General features: G+C 40.9%; 1 protein-coding gene across 6 annotated transcripts in view; it reads left to right on the forward strand.

The window, feature by feature from the left end:
• Positions 1-643: 643 nt before the first annotated feature.
• ADGRG2 (adhesion G protein-coupled receptor G2) overlaps positions 644-27,459 on the forward strand; it is a 204,558-nt gene continuing 177,742 nt past the window's right edge. For 2 of the 6 annotated variants that reach the window (XM_077480748.1, XM_077480749.1), the window contains exon 1: positions 646-954. In XM_077480748.1, coding sequence (XP_077336874.1) covers positions 941-954 — 14 coding nt within the window. In that variant the 5' untranslated portion in view covers positions 646-940. Of the gene's footprint in view, positions 955-27,459 lie in introns of all 6 variants that reach the window. The other 4 variants (XM_077480747.1, XM_077480751.1, XM_077480746.1 and 1 more) reach the window with 3 other exon arrangements.

The raw sequence follows: 27,459 nt of genomic DNA on the forward strand, positions 1-27,459 counted from the left end.
AATTTCCAACATGTCCGATTACTCAAATTCGATGGCTGCACGAAAATCGGCTGTTGCTGCAGCCCACTAATGCTGCGAAATTCGTACGATAATTCTTAGATAAGATTTTTGAAAAGAAAATTATTTCGAAAAATTCGACCCATCTAGGACAAGAAGTGCCAGATCAACAGGTGAAAATACACTGGGATAAAAACCTAAAACAATACAGCCACCACATCTAATAAACCATGGGTGCTCAACATTGAACCTGTGGCCCTCCAGCTGTTGAGAAACTTCAAGCCCCATCATGCCTCTGCCTTTGGGAGTCATGCTTTTAACTGTCAGCTTTGCAATGCCTCATGGGACTTGTAGTTCTGCAACAGCTGGAGGGCCACAGGTTGAACACCTATGTAAAAAACGGCAATATATTAAATTTTTGCTTTTTTTTTAAGCAGGAGAAAAAATAACTATAGCAGCTTTCCCTGTTCCGATAGGACCTAGGTTATTGGAGCCGAGGACTGCATTCTAAGTGTTAATGTGGCATTAGTCACTTTCCCAGGTGTTTAAAGAGAGTAGAGGAGAGGGAAGGTGCCCTCTGCTGCAATCTTAGCATGGTGTCATGGTGTCAGCTCTCTGTAGTACTGAGAGTGGAGAGGAGGCTGTAGTATTAGGCACACCCTGCACCTCCCCTCACTGCTCCTCCAGCTGCTGGACTGTAAAGCTGCTCAGAAGGGAACTCTGCACAGGAACGCCATCCACATACTACACCACAGCTAGGGAAGCCACATTACCAAGTCACACAGGGACAATCACACGCCGCACAATACACACTCACACAACTACACTGCATACTATAGCTTTAATACTAGTAATACACTGGAGATAAAACCGATTCTTGTCATTTAGGAGAAAACTCAGCCAGCGTTTCGAAGAAATGGATTGATTTATACCAACGTGGGACATGTCACCTGTCAGGTTAGTTCTCAACGTGACTTTGTTTACTTTATTTAGGGTCTGATTTCTGATTGACCTTTGATTCTATTTCTGGAAAAGCGGCGTAAGCAGTCGGTATTATTACTATGAATGAGAGCCTTTCTGATTTAGGGCTGCCTCGCACTATCTCCGCTGAGTTGTGTTGATCTGCAATGATTGTTTTCTTTGCGCTCTGTTCACGCCACAATGCTGCCTCGAGGTGGGTTGTGATGTGCTGCGTTGCATAGACTTGAATGAAGTGTCATTTTGTTACACTTCATAAATGTTAGTACAAAATACTAAAAAATGTTTTTCTTTTTTAAATGAACATCTTCATAGCAATCTGTTCCCTATCTGTAGGGGTTATTTACGAAAGGCAAATCCACTTTGCACTACAAGTGCAAACTACAAGTGCAAAGTGCACGTGAAAGTAAAGTCACTGTAGATCTGAGGGGGGCATGCAAGGAAAATTAAAAACAGCATTTTAGCTCGCACATAATTGGATGATAAAATCAGCAGAGCTTCCCCTAATTTCAGATCTAATTCTTAGATATACAGCAACTGTACTTTCAAGTGTACTTTCAGTGCAATTTCAAGTGCACTTTACACTTGAAGTTTGTACTTGTAGTGCAAAGTGGATTTGCCTTTCATAAATAACCCCCAATATATAATTTACTAAATACAAGCAGTCCCCAAGTTACAAACATCCGACTTATGTACGATTCCTACTTACAAACAGAGGAAGACAAACAGGAAGTGAGAGGAAATCTACCCCTGGGAAGGGAAATTCACTCCTTTTCATGGAAAAAGGTGTCTCTACTGAAGCTTTACCACCAATCCTTGTTTCCACTTTAACCCAAAACGTTCAAAATCCACTTGTCACAGGAACAGAAAGTGAGGTAAAATCTTCTGAACAGGGGGTCACAGACAGCAAAACAAACAGGTAGGGGTGCACCGAATAGAAATTTTGGCACTGAAAGCAGAACGGAAAATTCAGGATGCACTGGCCAGAACCGAAAAATGGCAGTTTTTAAAAAATATATATATTTGTATATATAATTGTATTACAGGCATACCCCACTTTTAAGTACACAATGGGGTTTATTTACTAAAGCTGGGACGTGCAAAATGAGTCTCACTTCTGCATAGAAACCAATGAGCTTCCAGGTTTCATTACCAAAGCTTAATTGAACAAGCTGGGGTTAGAAGCTCATTGGTTTCTATGCAGAAGTGAGCCTGATTTTGCACTTTCCGGCTTTAGTAAATAAACCCCATTGTGTACTTAAAAGTGGGGTATGCCTGTATATTCAACTTTTTCATTAATATCATGAATTTGAATTCATTTATTGTCGACCATTATCGGCACCTTTAGAACAAGAAAAGCTCAAGAAAAATGCATCCCTTTAAATTCAATGTATGTCTTCACACTCCGTTGCGCTTCCATTGTGGTGTTAAAAATCTTGCTTGCTGCATTTTTGGTTAGTTAAAAAAAAACACACCTACCCGTTGAAATGCATTGTAAACGCAGTAAGAACGCATCAATAGCGTTTTTGTTGTAGTTTTTGAGGTACATGACCCATGAAAAACACACTATAAGAGCAGTAAAATCGTGGTAAAATCGCATGTGTTTTCGACACCATTATAAATGCCAAAGATACAATTTTCAGTTGATATGTTTCTGTGGCCAAAATTTCAGTGCATCGCTACTTAAAGGGCTGTTAACCCTTCCTTATGCTATCCAAAAATCTTACACACTTTTTTTTGCCTGTTCCTACTTACATATTCAACTTAAAGCAGAGTTCCACTCATTTGTAAGCTTATTAAAAGTCAGAAGCTACAAAAAGATGCAGCCACCCGAAGCCTCGCTTCTCTCCCCCTCCTCTCTGCGGCACCGTCACTGCAAGTGTGGGCACCCAGCTGTGACAGCTTGCGGCTTTACAGCTGGGTGTACACTGTGCATGTACGAGTCACACTGCGCTCTCTTAGTGGCCAGGCAATCTTCTGGGACCTGTGACATGTCCCAGAAGAATGCAGAAATTGAGGGGCCGCCTAGGGGGAGAGGAGGAGTCACCTAGGCAGCGAGGCGATGGAATGGGATTTTTTGTTTTTTACTTTTGTACATTTGGGTGGTGGTGGTGGTGGGGGGGGGGGGGGGTTGTGATATATCTGGGGTCTAAACAGACCCCCATATCTCTTTTTTTGAGACAGAGAAAGGGACTGAAGATAATCATTTTCTCAGTGGCACTTTAATTTAATGAATGCATGGAATCTGTATAGAGATTCCATTCATTCATAAAATGACAGTCTGATACATGGGGGGGTTATTTACGAAAGGCAAATCCAATACAAGTGCACTTAGAGGTGCAGTAGCTGTAAATCTGAGGGGTAGATCTGAAATGGGGGGAAGCTCTGCTGATTTTATCATCCAATCATGTGCAAGCTAAAATGCTGTTTTTTACTTTCCTTGCATGTCCCCCCCCCCCCCCCCCGGATTTACAGCACCTGCACTTCCAAGTGCACTTTTAGTGCAAAGTGGATTTGCCTTTCGTAAATAACCCCCATTGCAACACTCGTGGTTTACTATGTATCAGCTGTCAGTGGATATAGGAGCGATCATTGCCTATATCCATTGTATGGGGGGCGGGAGGGGGTTGGTAAACATGTTTATCAAGCCCCCCAACTTCACCCCCACCTGCACCACTCCTCCCCCCTCCCGTGCCATGATCTCCAGCCTGACAGCCAAGTGCAGGGAGAAGATACAAGCAGTGGGAGGGAAGTAGAAATGCGCTCAGAGCAGGGATGGATCGGGGGTGCGGGGGCAGTACGGGGGCTATCTGACTGGTGGGAGGAACACATCTGGGTCTGTGTGGTGTGTTGCCATTCATCCTGAATAGCACCCCAACACACAAGTAGAGTAAATGCCAACCAGCCTGTAGCTTACCTCAATGTACATTCCATGGGTTTGATTTACTAAAATTAGAGTGCAAAATCTGGTACAGCCTTGCATAGTAACCAATCGGCTTCCAGTATTTTTGTCAAAGCTTTATTGAACAAGCTCAAGTTAAATGCTGATTGGCTACCATGCACAACTGCACCAGATTTTGAACCCGTCAGTTTTAGTAAATCAACCTCCGTGTGTTGGGTGTTTGCTACCTTATGGTGTTTTGGTCACCTGTTTATAATGATGTAATGCAAAACATATTCAAGCTCATGCAATAATAATACTATCATCCAACTGGATATCTTTCAGCTATGCTAGGCTGTTATTTCATAGGGAAAGCTATGTCAAGCCACTCCAAAATTAGATCCAATACTGCCAGGTGATTTTTGAATCAAGCTGTAGAGCTGCAGATGAATAATAATTTATGGTAAAATTCAATGAATTCATGTTAAATTTGCATTACTTACATTACTTATTTTGCCATATTTACTACTATTTGACAAATATTAAAATATACAATAGCTAAATATATATATATATATATATATATATATATATATATATATATATATATATATATATATATATATATATAACATATTGTATATACAATGTAATAGGTTATTTACAAAAGGCAACTCCACTTTGTACTGCAAGTGCACTTGGAAGTGCAGTCGCTCTAAATCTAAGGGGTAGATCTGAAATGAGTGGAAGCTCTGCTGATTTTATCATCTAATCATGTGCAAGCTTTAATGCTGTTTTTTATTTTCCTTGCATATCTCCCTCAGATCTATAGCGACTTTACTTTCAAGTGTACTTGCAGTGCAAAGTAGATATTCCTTTAGTAATAACCCCCATTGCATCTAAAAATGAGGCTGCGAGTTGCCTAGATTTCCTTTGTATACGCCTGCTATGCAGAATTGTATTTATGTTTTATCTTTATTGCTCTGTGTCAAGTTATTTCGTTTAAAGCTGAGAGTGATTACTTCAAACAACTTGCTAAACCAGAAAAAGAAAGGTGTAATTTGTATGAGTCACTATTTTTGTTTTCATTCTTTTTCACATTGGTCTTAGTGGAGGTGTAAATCTAATTTTATCCCTTGTAATTACACCTTTGTGGTGTCGGTCGGAGATAATTTGCAGCTTGTGTGCAAATTTCACCTCATTTAGCACTAATTAATGGTTATTATGATCGCCGGATGTCCCATTGTGATAAGATGACAGCATGTCAATCCAATTTGTCCACGACTGACAAAAATCAGATTCAGAAAACATTTGCATTAAATTAAATTTTGTAAAATTCACAAAACAGATATAAGTAAGGCTTGGTACACACGGGCAGAATATTGGCTAGTATTGGCTGGTTCAACAGAAATCGGTCAACATTTGGCCCCGGTGTACATCAGCTTGTCCGGCAGAAGCTAGCCGTACGTTCAGCTTCTGTTGAATGGGCATGCTGGCCGTACATCCAGCTTCTGTTGAATGGGCATGCTGGCCGTACATCCAGCTTCTGTTGAATGGGCATGCTGGCCGTATGTCTAGCTTCTGTTGAATGGGCATGCTGGCCGTACGTCCAGCTTCTGTTGAATGGGCATGCTGGCCGTACGTCCAGCTACTGTTGAATGGGCATGCTGGCCGTACGTCCAGCTTCTGTTGAATGGGCATGCTGGCCATACGTCCAGCTTCTGTTGAATGGGCATGCTGGAAAAAACAGAATCTGATCAGCACTGGCAGCCAATGGAATGCAAATGCTGACTGGTGTGTTCTGGTGGGGGGGCAGTTCCCCTGTCAGAACACAACAGCTCAGCTGGGAGATTGCTGTGCTAATGTCACATAGTTAGTACAGCAACCTCCTCCCGAGCTCCTCAATTTTTTTCCGTTCAGCCTGCTAGGTTGAACAAAAAAAAAGTTGATCGCATATACCAGGCTTTAAGCTGGCTTTCAAGACTCAGATCTTGTCCAATTCCTGCTAACTCACCAAAGCAATGGGTAGCCTTGATGACACCACCTGGTTTGACAAAGGTCAAATTAAAAATTGACTGAGCTGGGTGAAAAATTCTCAGTCGAAGAAGGATCGTAGCCTATAAGATGTAGTCACTGTTTGGGTATTCAAATGTCACAGCTGTTGAATACAATAGCTGTCAGTAGAGATTCTCCCATATATACTGTTTGGCATTGATGGGGAATTGATTCATTCTCTCTCTGAACAATAGAAAATAAAACCTGTGTGGCCAGCTTAAGGCTAGGACTACACAGGCGATTTTAATAGCTTAGTCACGCTACTAATATCTCTGAGCTCGATCACCTTATTTGTATTACATTACCTTTAATAACACCTACTTCAAAGACATTTTTCTTGCAGGCACTGTTAGGGATTTATTTCCCATCCTCTCTTTCACAGACTTGTATAGGAGAAAAAGAATAATGGCTCAAAAATTGCTCCTTTAGGAGATTTATGGCCAGTTTTTTTCCCCCAAATATACTCTGCAAAATCTATCCCATAAGACTAATTTCCTAAATGTTCACCCTCTCTCTCCAACCTATATATGGGCCTGCATTTTTGGGCAAGTGAACCCCTTCTGCCCATGCATAATATTTTTTGTCGCTATATAGATGATTTGTTGTTTGTTTTCTCTAAAGAGCTGGGGGACTCAGATGCCTTTTTAACATACCCCATTCCCCAATGACAACCAACTGAATCTAAAATTCACTGGTTAGATGAGTACTAGTTCAATCAGCTTTCAGGATGTATTGCTCCAGGACCAGGATGATCACATTGTTACTAATGTGTAAAAAAAAAACCCTTGTTTGGTAATAACATCCGGCAAACAGATTCAGCTTTAAGGACCATTCCTGTAGAACAATGTTTGAGACTTCCAAAGATATGTAGCAATAATGAGGATTTTGGGTTGGAATTCATACTGATGTATAGGCGATTTCTCCAGCGGGGTTATCCAGAATTGCTAGTTGAGCTATGAACCAGGCTAAAACCACAGAAAGACATAGCCTATTTAAAAAAAAGCCCCCCCCCCCCAATATGGGAATATACATATTCCCAATAACTTTGAACTGCAAGTGCAAACTACAAGTGCAAAATTGAGAGCAAATGGTAGGACTTTGTATGAAGCACACAGCAGCACAAAAGAAAGTCAAGTGACAGGGAAATGCTGTTTATTCATGTATAAAGTGCACTTGAAATTGCACTGAAAGTGCACTTAGAAGTGCAGTCGCTGTAGATCCGAGGGGAACATGCAAGGAAAATAAAAAATTTTTTTTAGCTTGCACATGATTGGATGATTAAATCAGCAGAGCTTTCCCTCATTTCACATCTACCCCGTAGATTTACAGCGACTGCACTTCCAAGTGCACTTTGCACTTGTAGTTTGCACTTGTAATGTAAAGTGGCTTTGCCTTTCGTAAATAACTCCCACAGTGGCATCCTATCTTCCCATATTGTACAATGACGGCATATATGCCTGTATATTGTCTAAGGAAATTTAAACCGTTTCTAGGTGGGCTCTCTTTTTTGGTAGTTGACTCTCCTCTAGCTATTTCTCTTCTTCAACAATGTGGGGTGGCAGTTGGTTCCACTTGAAAGGCAAATACAGGAGCAGGTTGGACAAATGTCCATGCTGTCCCTGTATTTCCAGGCGTGACAGCTTTGTGTCTACAGTTAGGAATTAAGAGTTTGAAAGATCTTCATTAACTGTAACAACGAGATACGTTATCTACCTCATTATCTAAAGTCTTTGCCAATTTTTATTTTTTTTCCATGCTGCACGAATTAACTGCTCTTTTTTGTCTAGGAGATTGGAGAGCCAAGATATACTCACCTAATACTTTCATCCTCCCAGTGCCAGACCAGTCCCCGTGGCTCCTGACTAGCCACCCCGTATTCCAGAGCATTCTAATGGTCTTGTGTGGTGGACTGTTCCTGAAGTCATCACGCTCATAGACCTACCTGGTCATAAAGACATCAGGAACAGTTCACTGCTGAATGTGGGGGAGCACCATTTTCCAGAGGATCAAAGGATCGAGTGAGTATAGGCACTGTGTTCACCACCAGACAAAAGAAGCAGTTTATCCATGCAGTGTGGGCACAGTCCACTGCATGGGAAAACATTTTTTTGCCCGCAGTTTAGCTTTAAACAATATGTGGGAGGAACAACAAGGAGGCTGAGAAATCTCCTCCATGATCACATATATAACATACAAAAAGCTCAAAATACAAAACGTTCTTCTAATATAGCGAAACATTTTAATGTGTGTCATGGCAGTGATCTTTTAGCCCTCCGTATCCAAGGTATTGAAGAGGTGTTGAGTCCCAAAAGAGTAAGCAACTCATTCAGGTTGTTATATAAATGTGAGGTTTACCAGATATTTTATTTACAGACACGTATTAATGATGGCTCAACTTCAAATGGGATCTCACACACTGCTATATAGAAATTTGCTGGCGTAGAACATCCTAAAATAATTATGTATTATTTATATTTTTTTATTTCCAGAAAAAATTTTTTTTAGATTATATGTGGGGATTTCTCATAGGCTTATGGATTGTTTTTGATGTATTTTATGTGTATTGTGTTTTCTGCTTTTCAAGTGAGTGGTGTTTAAATTTTACTTTTAGGTGTTAAGTTTAAACTTTGTTTCCTTTTTTGTTTTGTAAATACATGGGGCCTACAAAGTAGCTGATCTGCCTTTTCTGGATGGACCTGTGAGCATTTGAATGGAGGTGGTTCTCCCATATAGAGTAGGCATAAGATCCATCCAGCAGGTTATGATTGAGACAGGCGTGCAATGCGTCAACCTTCAGTCTCTTACTGTTGTTTCTGTGCTGCTGCTTGTGATTTTAAGAATATGCTGGAATAAAGGTGGTTTTATTATCAGAGTGCAGCCATTCGGATTACCCTTCCTTGTTCTCATGCTGTTTTGCGAGTCGGGTGGCACCTGTATTGAAGGACAGTGTGCCAAGTATATAGAACTGACCTGGAGCAACATCCATCGCTCTTTGCATATAGACTAATTTCCTGTTTTTTTTCAGTATCTAAGATTAGAAATGGCCCACGTATACCTAGCCAACTTGGTCGAGACTGGGACAACTGATGATCTGCTCCTTCACTTTCTATACGATACTAACACATTTTTGGAAATCTTACCAATTGTACAATGTAGGAGTATCACAATAAATGTGTGCATATTTGACAACATGCCTGGACTCATTTTGGCATCGAGAGGCAAAGTTTCCAAACCTTATCCCAATATCCAGAGCAATGGCTGCCAATGTATTTACATTCCAACTACAGTTTGATGGTTATGATTAATAAATAAATGTCCTACTTATATAAAGACAATCTACCATTTACAAAACATTGTGACATGTGGAGGCTGATTTTCTAAAGAAGTTGAGAATGGTTACATATATTGTTTGCATATTCACTTCAATTAGCAAATGATGAGAAAAAAGCAAGTTCCCATTTACCAAACCCTTCCTGCCGACTCCCAGCCCTTTAAGGGTTCTAAAAGCCAGGGGGAGGACATTCGGGTCATGTGACCACTGTGATTGGCTGGCAAAGCGATCACTTGATCAGACAGCTCCTGATCGCTAGTATGCATCGAGAGCTTTCCAGTACACGCGGGCTACTGTGCTGGGAGCACGCAGGGAGCGCACTTTCAGGGCTGCATATATGTGGCCACTCAGCATTAAGGCCCACTTGCAGAGTGGTCGCATATACACTATATTACCAAAAGTATTGTGACGCCTGCCTTTACATGCACATGAACTTTTATGGCACCCCAGTCTTAGTCCATAGGGTTACATATTGAGTTGGCCCACCCTTTGCAGCTATTAGTGCTTTAATTCTTCTGGGAAGGCTGTCCACAAGGTTTAGGAGTGTGTCTATGGGAATGTTTGACCATTCTTCCAGAAGTGCATTTGTGAGGTCAAGCATTGATGTGGACGAGAAGACCTAGCTTGCAGTCTCCGCTCTAATTAATCCTAAAGATGTTATCATATCAGGTTGGGGTCAGGACTCTGTGCAGGCCAGTCAAGTTCCTCCACCCTAAACTTGCTCATCCATGTCTTTATGGACCTTGCTTTGTGAAATGGTGTGTGATTATTTTTCAGGGGTTGAGCTTGGCCCCTTAGTTCCAGTGAAGACAACTCTTAAGGTGCCAGCATACCAAGACATTTTGGACAAATTCATGCTCCCAACTTTGTGGGAATTGTTTGGCGATGGGCCCTTCCTGTTCCAACATTACTGTGCACCAGTGCACAAACAAGGTCCATAAAGACATAGATGAGCGAGTTTGGGGTGGAAGAACTTGTGTCTGCAGATGGGTTTTGTTGAGCTGCAGCGAAAGAGTTAAAGGATAACTAAACCCAAGAACAAGAAAACACAATGGGGGTTAATTACAAAAGGCGAATCCACTATGCACTGCAAGTGCACTTGGAAGTGCAGTCGCTCTAAATCTAAGGGGTAGATATGAAATGAGTGGAAGCTCTGCTGATTTTATCATCCAATCATGTGCAAGCTAAAATGTTGTTTTTATTTTCCTTGCATGCCCCCCCTCAGATCTACAGCGACTTTACTTCCAAGTGCACTTTCAGTGCACTTACAGTGCAAACTGTATTCTCCTTTAGTAAATAACCCCCAATATGTAGCTTACAGTCCTTAGATGTGGTGGCTGCATTCATTTTTGTGTTTATTTGTTTCAGGCTAAAAACATTTTTGGCAAATACAGAAACCGTCTGTTGGTCTTGCCAAAAATGCAGTGTCCTTGTCACTTTCTGTGTGCTGCATCAAAGAATGTCTTCCCTACTAGTGATCTTCTGAAAACTACCAATTGCCCTCCTTCCATGTAATAGAGATGAAAAATTACAAACATGTCGGTTGTCATATCAGGAGAGAAAACTAGGGTGACAACTATGGCTCTTTCCATAGATACAGTGGAGTAGTTATGTAGCCACCCAGAGACAGGAAATGTGTTATATGTAGAACTACCATGTGAAATGAAAGCAAAAAATGCTTGAAAAAAAAAAAAAGCAAATGTATCCAACACAGTGAGGACTAGTAAGCTGTAAGCTGCAATATGTTACATTTTTGGGTTTGGGTTTAGATACACTTTATGGGACAACTTTACTTATTTTTGCTCTCCTGTGACCCAGATGCAACCAAAGCCAAGATGTCACAATGCTAGCACAAGCTGGCATGCGGTGGGGAGAGCCAAAGCCAGCTGTGCCAGCCAGGCATTCCAGTGAGCAGAGAGGAGACTGGAGATTGATAGTCACTGCTCTCCATTCGGAGCAGACCGAGAACTGAGTGATCAGTGATTTTTGTTTTTTACTAACTCATACATCTCCTTTAATTATTCACCCCAGTTTATCCTACCTGGTAGTATACGGTACTTACCTTCTTTTCTGTTCCACTGATCTTCACTGTGTGGCCATGCCTGACTCCTTCCAACCTTTGCAGCAAAAAAGGTCCCAGCTGGGTCCTCATTTATTCCAATGGTGTCTGTGCTCCTAGGGGCCTTCAGCTGTCCAGTGGCGTATGGCTAACCTGTAGGAATGAAGTGGTCCACAACACATATGTCCAGTAAGAAGATGACCCTCTGGGAACCTGTATGAGGTAAAAGCTGTGAGGCACCAGGCAGGACCACAAAGTGAATATTGCTGGAAGGTAGGTGAGTTTTCTACCATGCAGCTATCAGGGGATGAGGGATTAATTAAGGGTCAAATGCATTAAAGGTACAGTTGTCCTTTACAAGTGAATAATACCGGAGATATCTACTTTTTGAAGGTGCAAGCCCTGGACCTGCCATCCTTATCCTCATGCCACTGATTAGCGAGGTATTGACCAAGATCAGTGTTTCTCAACTCCAGTCCTCAAGGCGCCCCAACAGGTCATATTTTCAGGATTTCCATCGGATGAAACAGCTGTGGTAAAATTACTAAGGCAGTGCAACTGATCAATTCCCCAATGCAAAATAATGGAAATCCTGAAAACATGACCTGTTGGGGCGCCTCGAGGACTGGAGTTAAGAAACACTGACCTAGATCATGCAAATAGCTAGTAAAGTCGGAGCTCCTGATGCTTATTTTTGTGCTGAGTCAGTGGGTATAATATACAGAAGTGTGACTTTAATGTTCACTTTAACATCCATTATGGAAAAAAGAAAATGAGCTTGTCCTTCATATACATGGATGTTTAAAGTGAAGGAGGTATGCTTTACCTTAGCTCACTGCACTTCACATTAGTAAATCAGGCACAGTGCTTTTCTAAAAAATCTAACAAATATATATATATATATATATATATATATATATATATATATATATATATATTTTTTTTTTTTTTTTTTTTTTTAACTGAAAGTGTTATTTATTTTGTACAGTGTTACACAGAAAAATGCATAGTGCTGCGGAAAAAGCAAATAAGTATACAATATGATCTGTAGCAGTCGGTTGTTTATTTTGTACAGTGTTACAAAGAAAAATGCAAAGTGCTGCAGAAAAAGCAAATAAGTATACAATATTATCTGTAGCAGTCCGTTGTCAGACATAGCGATAGTACAGTTGTATCAACAATACCAAAGCAGAGTTGGATCAAATATTCAATAAAACGAGGGAAAGGGGGAGAGGACGTTGGTTTTAAAAGCAGGTCAGCAATACCATTTACCCCACCCTTAGGTTCTTCTGTATGTAAAGCACTTGACACTGTTCTGCTTTTTTTGCACGCCACAGAGAATTATTTAAATAACAGCACTTGGGCAGGATATACATTAGTCGGCTTTTTTCGTTCAACCAGCGGGTACCATTGCACAGAGCAGGTAAGTTTACCTTCTTTTGTATTTGAATGCAGTGCTACCCCCAGAGGGTCTCTGGATTTGTGAGTCCCCCTATTCCTGCACAACCAAGCAACACACATTTTTAACTCTCATTTAGAGACAAGAATCAGTCCATGGGCTTGCTTTTGTTATTTTATTGGGAAAAATAACTTGGATAAGGTAAAGGGATTATGGGATGCCAAACTTGACTTAAAGAAGAACGAGGACAACTTCCTTCTCTATGCGCACCACAAAAGTGAACAAATCCTTGACTGGCTGCATTCGCTCCAGGACAGCAACAGTCTTTTGTGGACTTGGCAAAGGAAATCCCCCTTCTAGTTCTGTGTTCCCTCTAGGTAGAACTTTAGCAAAGTCCCCACTTGTAGGATCTCTATGTCCCCTCTCTTGAATATACCAGCCCACCTGGCTACTTGGCGAAATGTGCCAGAACAAGGTATTGGGTAATAGCCTGTTAGCACAGTCCCAGAAAAGCTTGTTGGATATTACATCCTGTAGCTTTAACCCTTTTTGGCCCTGGGGGTTTCGAGGTAATCACCCTGTCCTGGGATATTCTGCTGCTTCACAAGAGACTGCTGTTAAGACTTCCTGCTGTCCAGGTCCTTCCTTGCAAGCCAGGGTGTCTTCTGGAAGAGACTGTAGGGTAGTGGAGATCCCTCTGTGCTTTTTCTTTTCTTAGCTCCCAGCCTGTTGGCATAGCCCCCCTCAGTCCCTCCCTGGCTACAGGACACAGCTTCCTCACACAATCTTCCACCCGACTACCCTGATAGCCAGGCTCCACCATATTTATAGGCTTTCTGCCCGGAGATTGGCCAGATTACCATAAATATGCAGATCAGTTCCTCCTGGCCTCTACCCACTAACTTCTAGAAACTCCAAGCTTCTAGAACCAGGGGGAGGTACCAGAGGCCTGACCTGTAGAGCCCTCCAGCCTGACCTACAGTAACCTCTAATCATTTATCAGAAACACAACTACCATGAGCCAGAGATATGTTTTTCTATTCTAGACTGAGCACTAGAGGGTGCTACATTAAATAAAAAAAAAGCCTTTACAACCACTTTAGGTGTCAAAAAAGAACCACCATCCCTTTGTTGGTTGCTCAGAGATAATAGTTTGATTCCCTGACACTACTTGTCTCAAACACTTACCTGAAGTGTCCACCTTGTTCTTAATACTCCAGTAAGATCATCACTGTATGTTTTTAGGTAAAGGTATGGATTTTTTAAATCCACTCTTATTCAATCCATGCATCTTTGAGGAGTTGATACAAACTCAAAATCTTCCTCAAAAGAACATAGGTTGATGACTGCACTCCAATAAAAGTCCTCCTTTATTATAATAAATCCATGAAACAATACAGCATGGCACGAGAAAAGCAACTTCCAAATCTTTTTACGATACAGAGAGCTTAATCCTAGCATGCTAGGATTAGGCACTCTATAGCATGAAACTCGTTGGCAGGATTTATATTGGAGTGCAGTCATCCACCATTTGATGCCTCAATGGCAAGCTGGGCTGGCAACCACTGTATGGGTGGAGTAATGTGGACCCACCTGGAGCAGTATATAGTACCTTGAAGAGGTACCCATACCCCTTGACATTTTTTTACATTTTGTCATGTTACAGCCACAAATGTAAATGTATTTTATTGGGATTTTATGTGATAGACCAACACAAAGTGGCACAGAATTGTGAAGTGGAAGGAAAATGATAAATGGTTTTCAAAATTGTTTACAAATAAATATCTGAAAAGTGTGGCATGCATTTTAATTCAGCCCCTCTGAGTCAATACTTTGTAGAACCACCTTTTGCTACAATTACAGCTGCAAGTCTTTTTGGGGATGTTTCTGCCAACTTTGCATATCTAGAGAGTTCAATTTCTGCCAATTTTTCTTTCCAAAATAGCTCAAGCTCCGTCAGATTGGATGGAGAGCGTCTGTGAACAGCAATTTTCAAGTCTTGTCACGGATTCTCAATTGGATTTAGGTCTGGACTTTCACTGGGCCATTCCAACACATGAATATTCTTTGATCTAAACAATTCCATTGTATCTATGGCTGTATGTTTAGGGTCATTGTCAGGATTTGTGGAGTGCACGACTAATAGTTGTCCTGTGAACAGATTCTCCTACCTAAGCTGTGGATCTCTGCAGCTCCTCCAGAGTTACGATGGGCCTCTTGGCTGCTTGTCTGATTCATGCTCTCCTTGCCCAGCCTGTCAGTATAAGTGGACGGCCATCTCTTAGTAGGTTTGTAGTTGTGCCATACTCTTTCCATTTTCTGATGATGGATTGACCAGTGCTATGTAAGATGTTCAAAGTTTGGGATATTTTTTTTATAACCTAACCCTGCTTTAAACTGCTCCACACTTTATCCCTGACCTGTCTAGTGTGCTCCTTGTCCTTCATGATGCTGTTTGTTCACTCAGGTTCTCTAATAAACCTGTGAGGGCTTCACAGAACAGCTGACAACAACCTGGACTGAGGCTGAAGCCTGGACTGACCTGGTGATATACGTTTTTGTTGCATGCCTTGAGAGTTACCTAGTGTAAAACACAATGGGGTTGATTTACTAAAGTTAATACGCTATTCACTTTGCAAGGGCATTTTCCTTTACTGTAACGAAAAAGATGAAGCTCTGTTGATTTTCATCATCCAATCATGTGCAAGCAAAAGTACTGTTTTTTTTTCCTCCCTGCACATAATTAGGTAGTTTTTAAAAAGTGAATTTTTCAGAGAAAGAAAAATTCCCTTTCAAAGTGAACAGCCTTTTTTGCCTTTAACCCCCCTGGCGGTATTCCCGAGTCTGGCTCGGGGTGGAGATTCTGTACCAAAAGCGGTAACCCCGAGCCAGACCCGGGACCGCATCCCTGAATGCAGGGAGAGGTTTACTTACCTTGTCCCCTGGATCTAGCGATGTCCCCGCGCTGTACGAGCAAGCCATATCTCACTCGATCTATCACGATCTATCACGAGCGCTGCGATGCACAGGGACGAAGAACGGCGCCAAATTCAAAAAGTTAAACACACACATTACATACAGTATAATGTAATCTTACAGATTACATTGCTGTTTGTAATTATTTCACATCCCCATTGTCCCTAGTGTTCTGTCCAGTGCCCTGCATGCAGTTTTATAATATAAAAACTGTTCTTTCTGGCTGGAAACTGGAGATTGTCCATAGCAACCAAAACTGTCCCTTTACATCAAAAGTTACATAGTTACATAGTTACATAGTTACATAGTTAGTCAGGTTGAAAAAAGACACAAGTCCATCCAGTTCAACCTTAAAAACAAATAAATAATATAAAAAATAATCGTACAATCCAGATACCCAATTTTATGCCCACAATTGATCCAGAGGAAGGCGAAAAAAAAACCCAGCAGAGCATGCTCCAATTTGCTACAGCAGGGGAAAAAAATTCCTTCCTGATCCCCCAATAGGCGATCGGATTTTCCCTGGATCAACTTTACCTATGTTAGTACCTAGTTATATTATGTACCATCAGGAAAGTATCCAAGCCTTTCTTAAAGCAATCTACTGAACTGGCCAGAACCACCTCTGGCGGGAGTCTATTCCACATTTTCACAGCTCTAACTGTGAAGAAACCTTTCCGTACTTGAAGATGAAATCTCTTTTCCTCTAGACGTAAAGAGTGCCCCCGTGTCCTCTGGGTTGACCGTACAGAGAACAACTCAACACCAAGTTCACTATATGGACCCCTAATGTATTTGAACATGTTGATCATATCCCCCCTTAATCTCCTCTTCTCAAGAGTGAATAAATTTAGTTCCTCTAATCTTTCCTCATAGCTGAGTTCCTCCATGCCTCTTATCAGTTTGGTTGCCCTTCGCTGCACTTTCTCCAGTTCCCCGATATCCTTTTTGAGAACTGGTGCCCAAAACTGAACGGCATATTCCAGGTGAGGTCTTACTAATGATTTGAACAGGGGCAAAATTATATCTCTTTCTCTGGAGTCCATACCTCTCTTAATACAAGAAAGGACTTTGCTCGCTTTGCAAACAGCAGCTTGGCATTGCATGTTGTTATTGAGCTTATGATCTACCAAAACCCCCAGATCCTTCTCCACTATGGATTCCCCCAGTTGTACTCCCCCTAGCATGTATGATGCATGCATATTCTTAGGCCCCAAGTGCATAACTTTACATTTATCAACATTAAACCTCATCTGCCACATAGTCGCCCAATTAGACAGTGTATTGAGGTCGGCTTGTAAATTGGAGACATCCTGTAAAGACGTTATTCCACTGCATATCTTGGTGTCATCTGCAAAGACAGAAATATTACTTTTGATCCCAGACCCAATATCATTTATAAAGATGTTAAAAAGTAAGGGTCCCAACACTGAACCTTGGGGTACACCACTGATAACCTTAGACCATTCAGAGTAAGAGTCATTAACCACTACTCTCTGAATTCTGTCTTCTAGCCAATTTTCGATCCATTTACAAACTGATATTTCCAAAAAGTGGTTTTAGACCAGCAAGAAAACAGCGATAATAAATTGGAATCACTTGCTGAATTAAGCGATAGTGATTTGTGGGGAGATCCGTCATCAAATACTGAAAAGTAATGACAGTGACAATTCTGCAACTGAGCAAATTTCTGTGTTTTTGATTTGATTACATTATTAAATAATTTTTATTATTGTTATATTATTATTTGGTATAATTATTTATAGTTATTTATTAAATTATAATTTATGATTTCATTTTTCAAATTTTATCATACCCAGGATGTCTGCTAGACTCTGGTTTGGACAGATTTAAGTGAGTTGTTCCTAAGAATTACAGACCTACAATATAAAACGCCAAATTTCCATGTAAAATAATTGTACCGCTTTCAGCACCTAAAATCTGAAATAATCGTACCGCCAGGGAGGTTAATAAATCAACCACAAAGAGTCTGGATGGAGACAGACATATTCTCCAAATGCACATTCGCTAGTAAAAGCAACAGCTTCCATGTGAGTACAGAATTATTTCTTAATTTGATGGGTATAATACTATTGCCAACCAATATAATAATAATAATAATATAAATAAAATAAATGATAACTCCTGTGGATATTTCCTTGTGTTTTTAAGTTTTGGAGATACTACAGCAGCTTATCTATGTTTGCATTTAACAATAAAGCTGATGATTCACACCATATTCTAGCCTACTGTAACTCCTAAAGTGTCACCATTGCCTGTTCTCTATAATCCATTTTGTAAAGAGCCTGTGACTAATTTGATCTGCGGGTGCATCCTCAAATGTTTCTCCTAATGTTTCCAAGTCTTCTCAGAAGTATGTGTACGTCACTTTCTGGCACATCATCTGCTTATGAAACTTCCTCATCCATTTTGCTTGTTCCCCTTTGCAATCATTGTACCATAGATTCTATACAATAAACATAACTACCAATTCGCTTAATTATCCAACATATGTAACACAGCTTCAATGAAAAGGGAAATACCATAAGGTGTCAGTTGGTTATTTCCCTATTATGTACTTCCCTTCACTTCCCGAGTCACTTAGTTCAGTCTCATTGAAAGATAATCCCTGCTAACAACCTGTCAAGATTTCCCTGTTTTACTTAGCTGGACGAATTCCCAAATACATAGAGCTTTACGTAATGATTGATAATGAAAATATTCCTACTGAAAACCACAGATAGCAGCAGGTATGGCTGGATAAGATTTTTCAAATTGTTATACACATAATAATATTTCACATGAGCCTACAGAGGTTTGCTTGTTTACATCAATATGATAGTATGTGACTATAACACATTTGTGATTATATTTTTATAAAAGTTTGGTAAATGCATTAGATGCCAATGTTTTTTAACCTCCCCGGCGGTACGATTATTTTGGATTTTAGGTGCTAAAAGCGGTACAATTATTTTGCATGAAAATTTGGTGTTTTATATTGTAGTCCTGTAATTCTTAAGCCGCGTACACACGGGCGGATTGTATGGCCTACTTAGTCCGTCATACAATCCGACGGACAGTACGTCATACTTTCGAATGAACGGACTTGACCACACACGGATGCACAAACAGTCCGTCGAAAGCTTGCGCGATGACGTGTACAGCATGTACGACGGGACTAGAAATAGGAAGTCCAATACACAGCAATGCAACCTTTCGCCGTGTAAATCCTTTCTGAGCATGCGCCATTCTTAGTCCGTCGAACTAGCCTACTGACGAGCGGATTGTCCGCTGAAACCAAAGTATGACGGACAGTATTTCGGAAATTCCGAAATACTTAGTACGCCAGACTGCACGTTGAAAAAGTCCGCTGAAGCCCACACATGAGCGGAATGTCCGCTGAAATGTGTTTCGACGGACTAAGTAGGCCATACAGTCCGCCCGTGTGTACGCGGCTTTAGCAATAACTCACTTAAATCTGTCCAAACCAGAGTATAGCAGACATCCCTGGTATGATAAAGTTTGAAAAATTAAATCATAAATGATAATATAATAAATAATTATAAATAATTGTACCAAATAATAATATAACAATAATAAAAATTATTCAATAATGTAATCAAATCAAAAACACAGAAATGTGCTCAGTTGCAGAATTGTCACTGTCATTACTTTTCAGTATTTGATGACGGATCTCCCCACAAATCGCTATCGCTCAATTCTGCGAGTGATTCCAATTTATTATCGCTGTTTTTTAGCTGGTCTAATAATAATCTCCAGTTTCCAGGCATAAAGAACAGTTTTTAAATTATAAAACTGCATGTAGGACACTGGACAGAACACTAGGGACAAAGGGGATGTGAAATAATTACATACAGCAATGTAATCTGTAAGATTACATTATACTGTATGTATACTGTGTGTTTCACTTTTTGAATTTGACGCTGATCTCCGTCCCCGTGCGTCGCAACGCTCGCAGGGCACAGAGATCGGCTCCGTGATGAATCGAGCGAGACACGGCTCGCTCGTACAGCGGGGGGACATCGCTGGATCCAGGGGACAAGGTAAGTAAGCGTCCTCCTGGATCCAGCGATGCGGTCCCGAGTCTGGCTCGGGGTTACCGCTTTTGGTATAAAAATTCCACCCCGAGCCAGACTTGGGAATACCGTCAGGGGGTTTAACCAAATGTTTTAAATCAGTTTTGTATGGGTGTAGGACCCCTTTGTTTGTTTGTTTGTTGTATGTTTGGTCTGGAGTACTATTTCGTTTTTCCTCTCTAGGGGTCTCCTCTTTCCTAATTATAGGTTTTAAAGAGTAATGCCCCATACACGCAATCAGACTTTCTGAAAACAAAACAGTGGATTTTTGTTCGAAGGATGTTGGCTCCAACTTGTCTTGCATACACACGGTCACACAAATGTTGGCCAACAATTACAAACGTAGTGACTTACAAGACGTATATGGTATCTCCATTATGAATGTTAGTTTTACAAGACCGAGTGCTTCCGGCTCGTACTTGATTCAGAGCATGCGTGGACTTTTGTCTGACGGACTTGTGTACACATGATCCGAAAGTCCGACAACAAACATTTGTTGGCAGAAATTTGAGAACCTGTTAGCCAACATTTGTTGGTGGAAAGTCCGATAACAAATGTCCGATGGAGCATACACATGGTCGGACTTTCCGCCAACAAGCTCACATCCAACATTTGTTGTCGGAAAATCCGATCGTGTGTATACGCGGCATAAGTGGGCTGGGTCCACGGAAGTCATAGTTGATGGTAGTACGAAAATGGAGTAAGAATTGAGTGTAGCGAATGTCTAGGCTATGAAGGGGGGTAAATCTTTTGGAGGTCAAGTGGTTAAGCTGTGTGTTTAGCTGTTTGTCTATAGTACAGCTTTAGGGAAAAATTGTGGTTTATAACAAGTTCAGGTTAAATTGATAGGATTTCTATAATGGACGCCGTGGCTGGAACAGTTCTGATCAAGCCTACGCATAAGGGACGGGGTCCTGTCTCCCGGTGGTGTAACATTGGTATAGGGTGGCTGCCCCCCCCCCCCCCCCTAGGGGGAATAGCTTGCTTAAACTAGCCATTCTTATACATATCTACCTGTAATGTTGATTGTACTACTGAATGTACTGTATATCACAGTTTAATGACTTGTCCTGTTCTTTTAAACACCAGAATGTACTACGGTACCTGACTGTCAATTGTTATGTGATGTCTTCTCAATAAAGACCAACCTTGTTGTTAAAAAAAAAAAAAAAGACAATAAAGCTGTACTACGTTCTAAATTTAACACAAGCATAAAAAAATGGATTTTAAGCATATTCATTATTGTGACTCACAGAAGAAGCATTTCCACGTCCTACAGTCACAAACCATTCCTCATAGCCATGAGTCACTCACAGAGTCTGTGGCCACCACCCAACATGTTGTTCTCATATTTCAACTACCTGATGGGTTTATAATTATTTCAGTTGTGGTCTTGAAGCACTCACAGAAGAAACCAAAAACCATTTTTTTTTTTTGTCTGAAGCAGAACTGTGGAGTGTTTATAGAAATGGTACCTAATAGGTCTCCTACTTTTTCAGCAGTGGTGTACGATTTTAACTAAGTTTATCATAACTTTCTGCTCAGTCTGGTAATTATTCCCAACTGTCCAGACTTTCCAAACGCTGTGATCTGTTTTTTAGATGTTATCTCAGATTTTCCATTTTATTTTCCGAAAAAAAGACCCATTCTCATTGTCTGTTCTTACCATAAGCTTTGCAGATTGCGTTAAGAGGATAAATGGGGCTTATGCACAGAGATTAGGTTGGAATTTGCTGGGCATCATTGCCCAGCGCAGCACCAACACTGTGTTACAGGGATGTGCGCTGAAAAAAAAGGCTGAGTGCAGTACTGTATTCAGTGCAGCAGGCTGGGGCTGAAATTATTGCATCCCAACACTGCTGTGCTGATAGAACCTAAAGCCTAACTCCATGTTGTAGTGGAGCAAGCTGAGCTACAGTATGTACAGTATACTGCACTGTGCTCCGGCAGCAGAATGGGGAGCAAACTGGTTTAAACAAACTATTGGCTTCACTACCACATGAAGCAGCTGTCAGCGCTGTATAAGGTGTACAGTGTGTAGCTGTCAGAATCTGGATATGAAATTAGGACCTCAGCTGTATCTGACAGGTGCTCTTCCAGCAGAGCCACCTCTGGACAACTCCCTGCTTGATCCCTTGAACAAAGTTACTTTCTATCTTGTTTCTGGTGAACCTTGCACTCCTTGCTCCTCCCGTGAACTTCCTATTTAAGCATTTCCTTTGCACTTCCTGTTTTCCAGATTATCATGCTCTTCTTCAGCCAATATATTGCTTCTTATGCTCCTGTTGCCATCTGCATCTTTATTTCCATTTATTACCAACCTTTAGCTTGTTCCTCAGCTACACTTACACTTGATCCAACCTGCACTTGTTGCTGACCTCTGTTTTTTTTACCAACTTTGTTTTTGCTTGAGCCCTACCTGCTGCATCTGCTACCACACCCTGGCTTGCTCACCTCATGGTGGGGCAATCCTGAGGACCACAACTTGGTATTAGCATGCAGCAAAAATCATCTCCACCATCAGAAGCTCTGGTGACCCCATGTCTTGGTTGAGTCCGCATCACCCACCAGGGGAATCTACTCATGAATTTATTCTGCTGATTTCTGTATGAGCCTTTCCACTGCTAAAGCCACTGGCCTCTGAGCCTGACCCCTGACTGTGACAGTACCCTCAGCTAGATACAGTAGACAGCGCTGTGTTCCAGCAGTGGGAGAATAAAAAGTTTCCTCTGATTGAGGCAGCGATTGTGATGTCATCCCCCACCGCAGCCTATAAGAGGAAGCCTAGCATTCATTCAGAGAATACAAAGCTTCCTATGAATGACTGACCAGTGCACAGCCTGACTGGATTTTGTTCCGGAAAGTCCCCATCCTGCGGCCGGAACACAACGTTGTATACTGTATGTAGCTGAGGCTATATACAGTTCATACAGCACTGACAGCCGCTTTATGTGTTAGTGAAAGAAACTGTTTAAACCAGCTTGGTCCAAGCTAATTATTTAAATTCACTAAAACATGAACAGCCTTGTTCCCAGCTAAGTGGGGTGGCATAAATGAAAATCATCAGAAGCGAGATATATTACTGCGTCAGGTACTGGCCCCCCGTGTTCTGTAGTTGAATAAATGTGGAAAACATGGGGGCTACAATTGTTGATCCCCTTATTAAAATGCTAGGTACTGACCATGAGCAATCATCACTCTACTGAAGTAAAAATACCTGAGTACTTGTTTCATGTTAGTGACTTGGAAATCACTGAAGCCAGGAAACGAACATGTTCTGAAGAGGGTAAAGGCAGCCTATGTACTTCTCTCATGACAGGTTTTCTTTAAGTGACAAGGGCTAGAGGGACACTTCTCTGTAATTTTTTTTAACAGAGAAGTGCGCTTTCAACCAAAAGTGCAATTGCCATTTTGCACCTCTTCTCTGACCAAAACAAGTGTCCCTGTTACCTAATGCGTATGTACCTCCACCCAGAGCCCCTACAGCTTGTTTGCATCCTGTTTTGACCCTTATGTGTCCTGAGATCAGAGATGCTCAGCAGACAGCCCAATGGAAGTCTACTGTATTGGAATCTACTATGCAGTGCTGCTGATAGCTCCTGTCATTTTAAGGGAGTAGGATTGACGGTAAGGGTTTGATGACAAGTCTGGTATTCAGCTGAATAGTGTATAAATGTGAAAAAAAATTGTATCCTTGTTTCACATTTGACATTGTTTTTCTGTATGTCTTCTGATTGTTTAAAATGATATCTAACTTGGCTACAACATGTTACAAACCATTTTTTTAGACAAATCAGCAAATGATGTTACCTTATTGAAAAAAAACAAAAAACAAAAACAATAAAAACATATTTTAAACTTTAATCACTTACCTACTGGGCACTTAAACACCCCTCCTGCCCAGACCAATTTTCAGCTTTCGGTGCTCTCACACTTTGAATGACAATTACTCAATCATGCAACACTGTACCCAAATTAATTTTTTGTCCTTTTTTTCCCACAAATAAAGCTTTCTTTTGGTGGTATTTGATCACCTCTGGGTTTTTTATTTTTTGCGCTATAAATGAAAAAAGACTGCAAATTTTGAAAAAAAAACAAATTTTTCTTACTTGCTGTGATAAAATTATGCAAATTATAAATTTTTCTTCATAAATTTTGGCCACAATTTATACTGCTACATATCTTTGGTAAAAATAACCCAAATTAGTGGATATTATTTGGTCCTTGTGAAAGTTAGAGAGTCTACAAGCTGTGGTGCGAATCATAAAAAATGTATCACACCTGATGTACTGGTGGCCTATCTCATTTCTTGTGACCCGAACAAGCCAGGAAGGTACAAATACCCCCAAATGACCCCTTTTTGGAAAGTAGACATTCCAAGGTATTTAGTAAGAGGCATAGTGAGGTTTTTGGTGTTGTCATTTTTTCCCACAATTCTTTGCAAAATGACGATGTTTTATTTTTTTCCCCACAAAATTGTCATTGTAATAGGTTATTTCTCTCACGTAGCATGTGTATACCACAAATAATGCCCCAAAATACATTCTGCTACTCCTCCTGAGTATTACGATACCACATGTGTGGGACTTTTTCACAGCCTGGACACTTAGAGAGGCCCAAAATGCAGGGAGCGCCATCACGTGTTCTAGGAGCATAAATTACACATCTAACTTGTTGACTACCTATTACACTTTTGAAGGCCCTGGAGCACCAGGACAATGACACGTGACACTGACGTGACACTGATGGCAGATGGCACTGATACATGGCACAGATGGCACGTGACACTGATGTGACACTGATGACAGATGGCACTAATACGTGGCACTGATGACACTTGACACCGATGACAGATGGAACTAATATGGGACACTGATGACACGTGACACTGATGTGGCACTGATGACAGATGGCACTAATATGTGGCACTGATGACAGATGGAACTAATATGTGGCACTGACAGATGGCACTAATACGTGGCACTGATGACACCTGACACTGATGACAGATGGCACCAATACATGGCACTGATGACACGTGACACTGATGACAGATGGCAACAATATGTGGCACTGATGACACGTGCCACTGACAGGTAGCACTGATGACACGTGACACTGACAGGTGGCACTGGGGACACATGGCACTAGGGACAGGTGGCACTGGGGAGATGTGGCACTAGGGACGGGTGGCACTGGGGAGAGGTGGCACGTGGCACCGGGGACAGGTGGTACTTGGGACAGATGGCACTGTTAGATGGCACTGGGGACAGGTGGCATTGATAGGTGGCACTGAGGACACATGGCACGGATGGGTGGCACTGGGGACACATGGCATGGATGGGTGGCACTGGGGACACATGGCATGGACAGATGGCACTGGGGACAGATGGCACTGATAGGTGGCACAGGGAACAGATGGCACTGATAGGTGGCACTGGGGACAGGTGGGCATGTGTGTGTGTTTTACTGTGTGTGTGTGTTTTACTGTGTATGTGTGTGTGTGTGTTTTACTGTGTGTGTACTCACTGTTACTTATGCTGCAGCTGCAGCATGGAAGCTCTCCCTCCTCACATGCTGTCTCTGTGTGGGGAGGGGAGCCGGCGATGAGAGATGATCTCATATGTTTACATATGAGATCACCGCTCATTGGACAGGCCGATCGAGTGCTAAATGGCTGCTGTGATTGGCCATTTAGCAAGATCTGTGATTAGCTGTGTCCGAGGGACACGGCCAACACAGAACTTCCCCGATGCGCGCCCGCTGTGGCACGCATTGGGGAAGTAAACAGGAGGACTTCCAGGGACGCTCTCCCGGCAGTTAGCGTCTGCTCTGTAGCTGTCTTTTGGCTATAGGGCAGACGCAAAGTGGTTAATAATGTTCCATGCACTCTGATATAAAAAAATAACAAAGCTATTCATCCATTGAAAAATTATTCTGTGTGACTGAATGTTTTTAGTCAAAATTGAATGTTCTCAGTCTATATTCTCTGTAGATCTAATGTTATTCATTTAAAAATCTAGCATGAATGGGGAAATACCACATTATGGCCTCTGGATGGAGTTGAAGAGCATACTTATTTACTATGATACTCCGTTCTCCATACGCCATTTAGTGGCAATAATGCATTTTTTTCCCCTCTAACATTTTTGCTCAATGAATAACATTTGATCTTCACACAGAATGATATGACATGTAGTTTTGAGGAATAAACAATGGTGCATATTTTCTTTATAAATATACCCCTAAGCTGCTTAAAGAGGAGCTTCAATCCCCCCCCCCCCCCAAAACAAAGTGAAGTCAGCACCTACAAATTATGTAGCTGGACTTTTAATATAAGGACACTTACCTGTCCAGCACTGTCCTCACACGAGCCTGTTCTTCACTGGGCTTGGGGTCTCTAGCGCCAGCATCTTAACTAAGGGAAGCCAGCTGGAAAGCCTTCACAGCAGTACACCTACTGCGTATAAGCAAGCTGAGCTTCACTATGTGAATGGTCCTGTAGTCTTCTTCGTAGTCTATGGGAAAAGAGTGAGGGGGGTTGACCTTCGAAGTGGGTACCTGCTGCCCCCCAAAAAACAAAGTGCCAAATGATAAAGAGAAGGGTGGAGGAGGCAAATGAGCAGAACTTCTCCTTCAAGGTGATGTTCCACTTTAAGGGCATGAGATAACAACAGAAAGCAAGTGCATGATCCAAATAGTGATATACAATGTACTATAATGATTGCAACTAATTAGTACTCTTCTATTCATTTTTTCTTATTCTAATTTCTATGAACTGCTGAAAGCTGATATTTGCTTGGTTGTTACAGTTAATGCATATAATACTACTACTAATTATTTTTTATTATTATTATATTATTATATTTTATTCTTCTTCTTATTATTATTATTATTATATTATTATTTTGTTTTATTTTTATTATTATTATTATTATTATTATTAATAATAATAATAATAATAATAATAATAATAATAATAATAATAATAATAATATATGAGTTATTTAAAGACTGAAGTATTATAATAATACTGGTTTAAAAAGAATTGTAGCCTAGTTGGAGTGAAGAAATAGACAAGAAAGCTGTTTTTTGTGAACATTCTGGTATATCGCCAAGGTCATATCAAACAGTTGATCCTTCAGTGCAGGAAATTGGGAAATGTGAAAAACGTGGAGTGCCCAATTGTTATTCTGGTTGATAAATATGTTTATAAGATAAGATTTGAAGTTTATAAAATATAAGATATATTTCCAAATACAGAACAGTCTGGTTTGTTTAGGAGCAGCTTGTCTTGGCTCATTGTCGGCTGGGAGACTCCAGGGTGGGCCCAATTTTTAAATTGGCCGACTTTTCCTTCATATTGCAACGTGTTTCACCAGAGGATTTAGTGTCAGATAATTGGTAACAGTGATGCTTATTTACATCAGGGAATAGGAAGCATACATGGACCACAATAGTTTTCTGTATACCAAGTTGTATATTTATTAGAGAATTAGGCAGACTGCATATTATCTGTTAAAAATTAAAGTGTAGTCATATAATGCTAATATATTGCCAGTTTAACACCTCATGCACAGAAATGTTTCAGGCATAAAATATGGCTAGTGTAAAAAAACATGGAGAGCCACAGGGTGAGGGTGCACAGCTGGCCATAGAAATGAATGGCTATACACTCCTGTACTC

Source organism: Lithobates pipiens, unplaced genomic scaffold, assembly GCF_037356315.1.
Source record: "Lithobates pipiens isolate NorthernLeopardFrog02 unplaced genomic scaffold, aLitPip1_a1.2 Scaffold_16, whole genome shotgun sequence".
In the NCBI taxonomy this organism is placed as follows: Eukaryota; Metazoa; Chordata; class Amphibia; order Anura; family Ranidae; genus Lithobates; species Lithobates pipiens.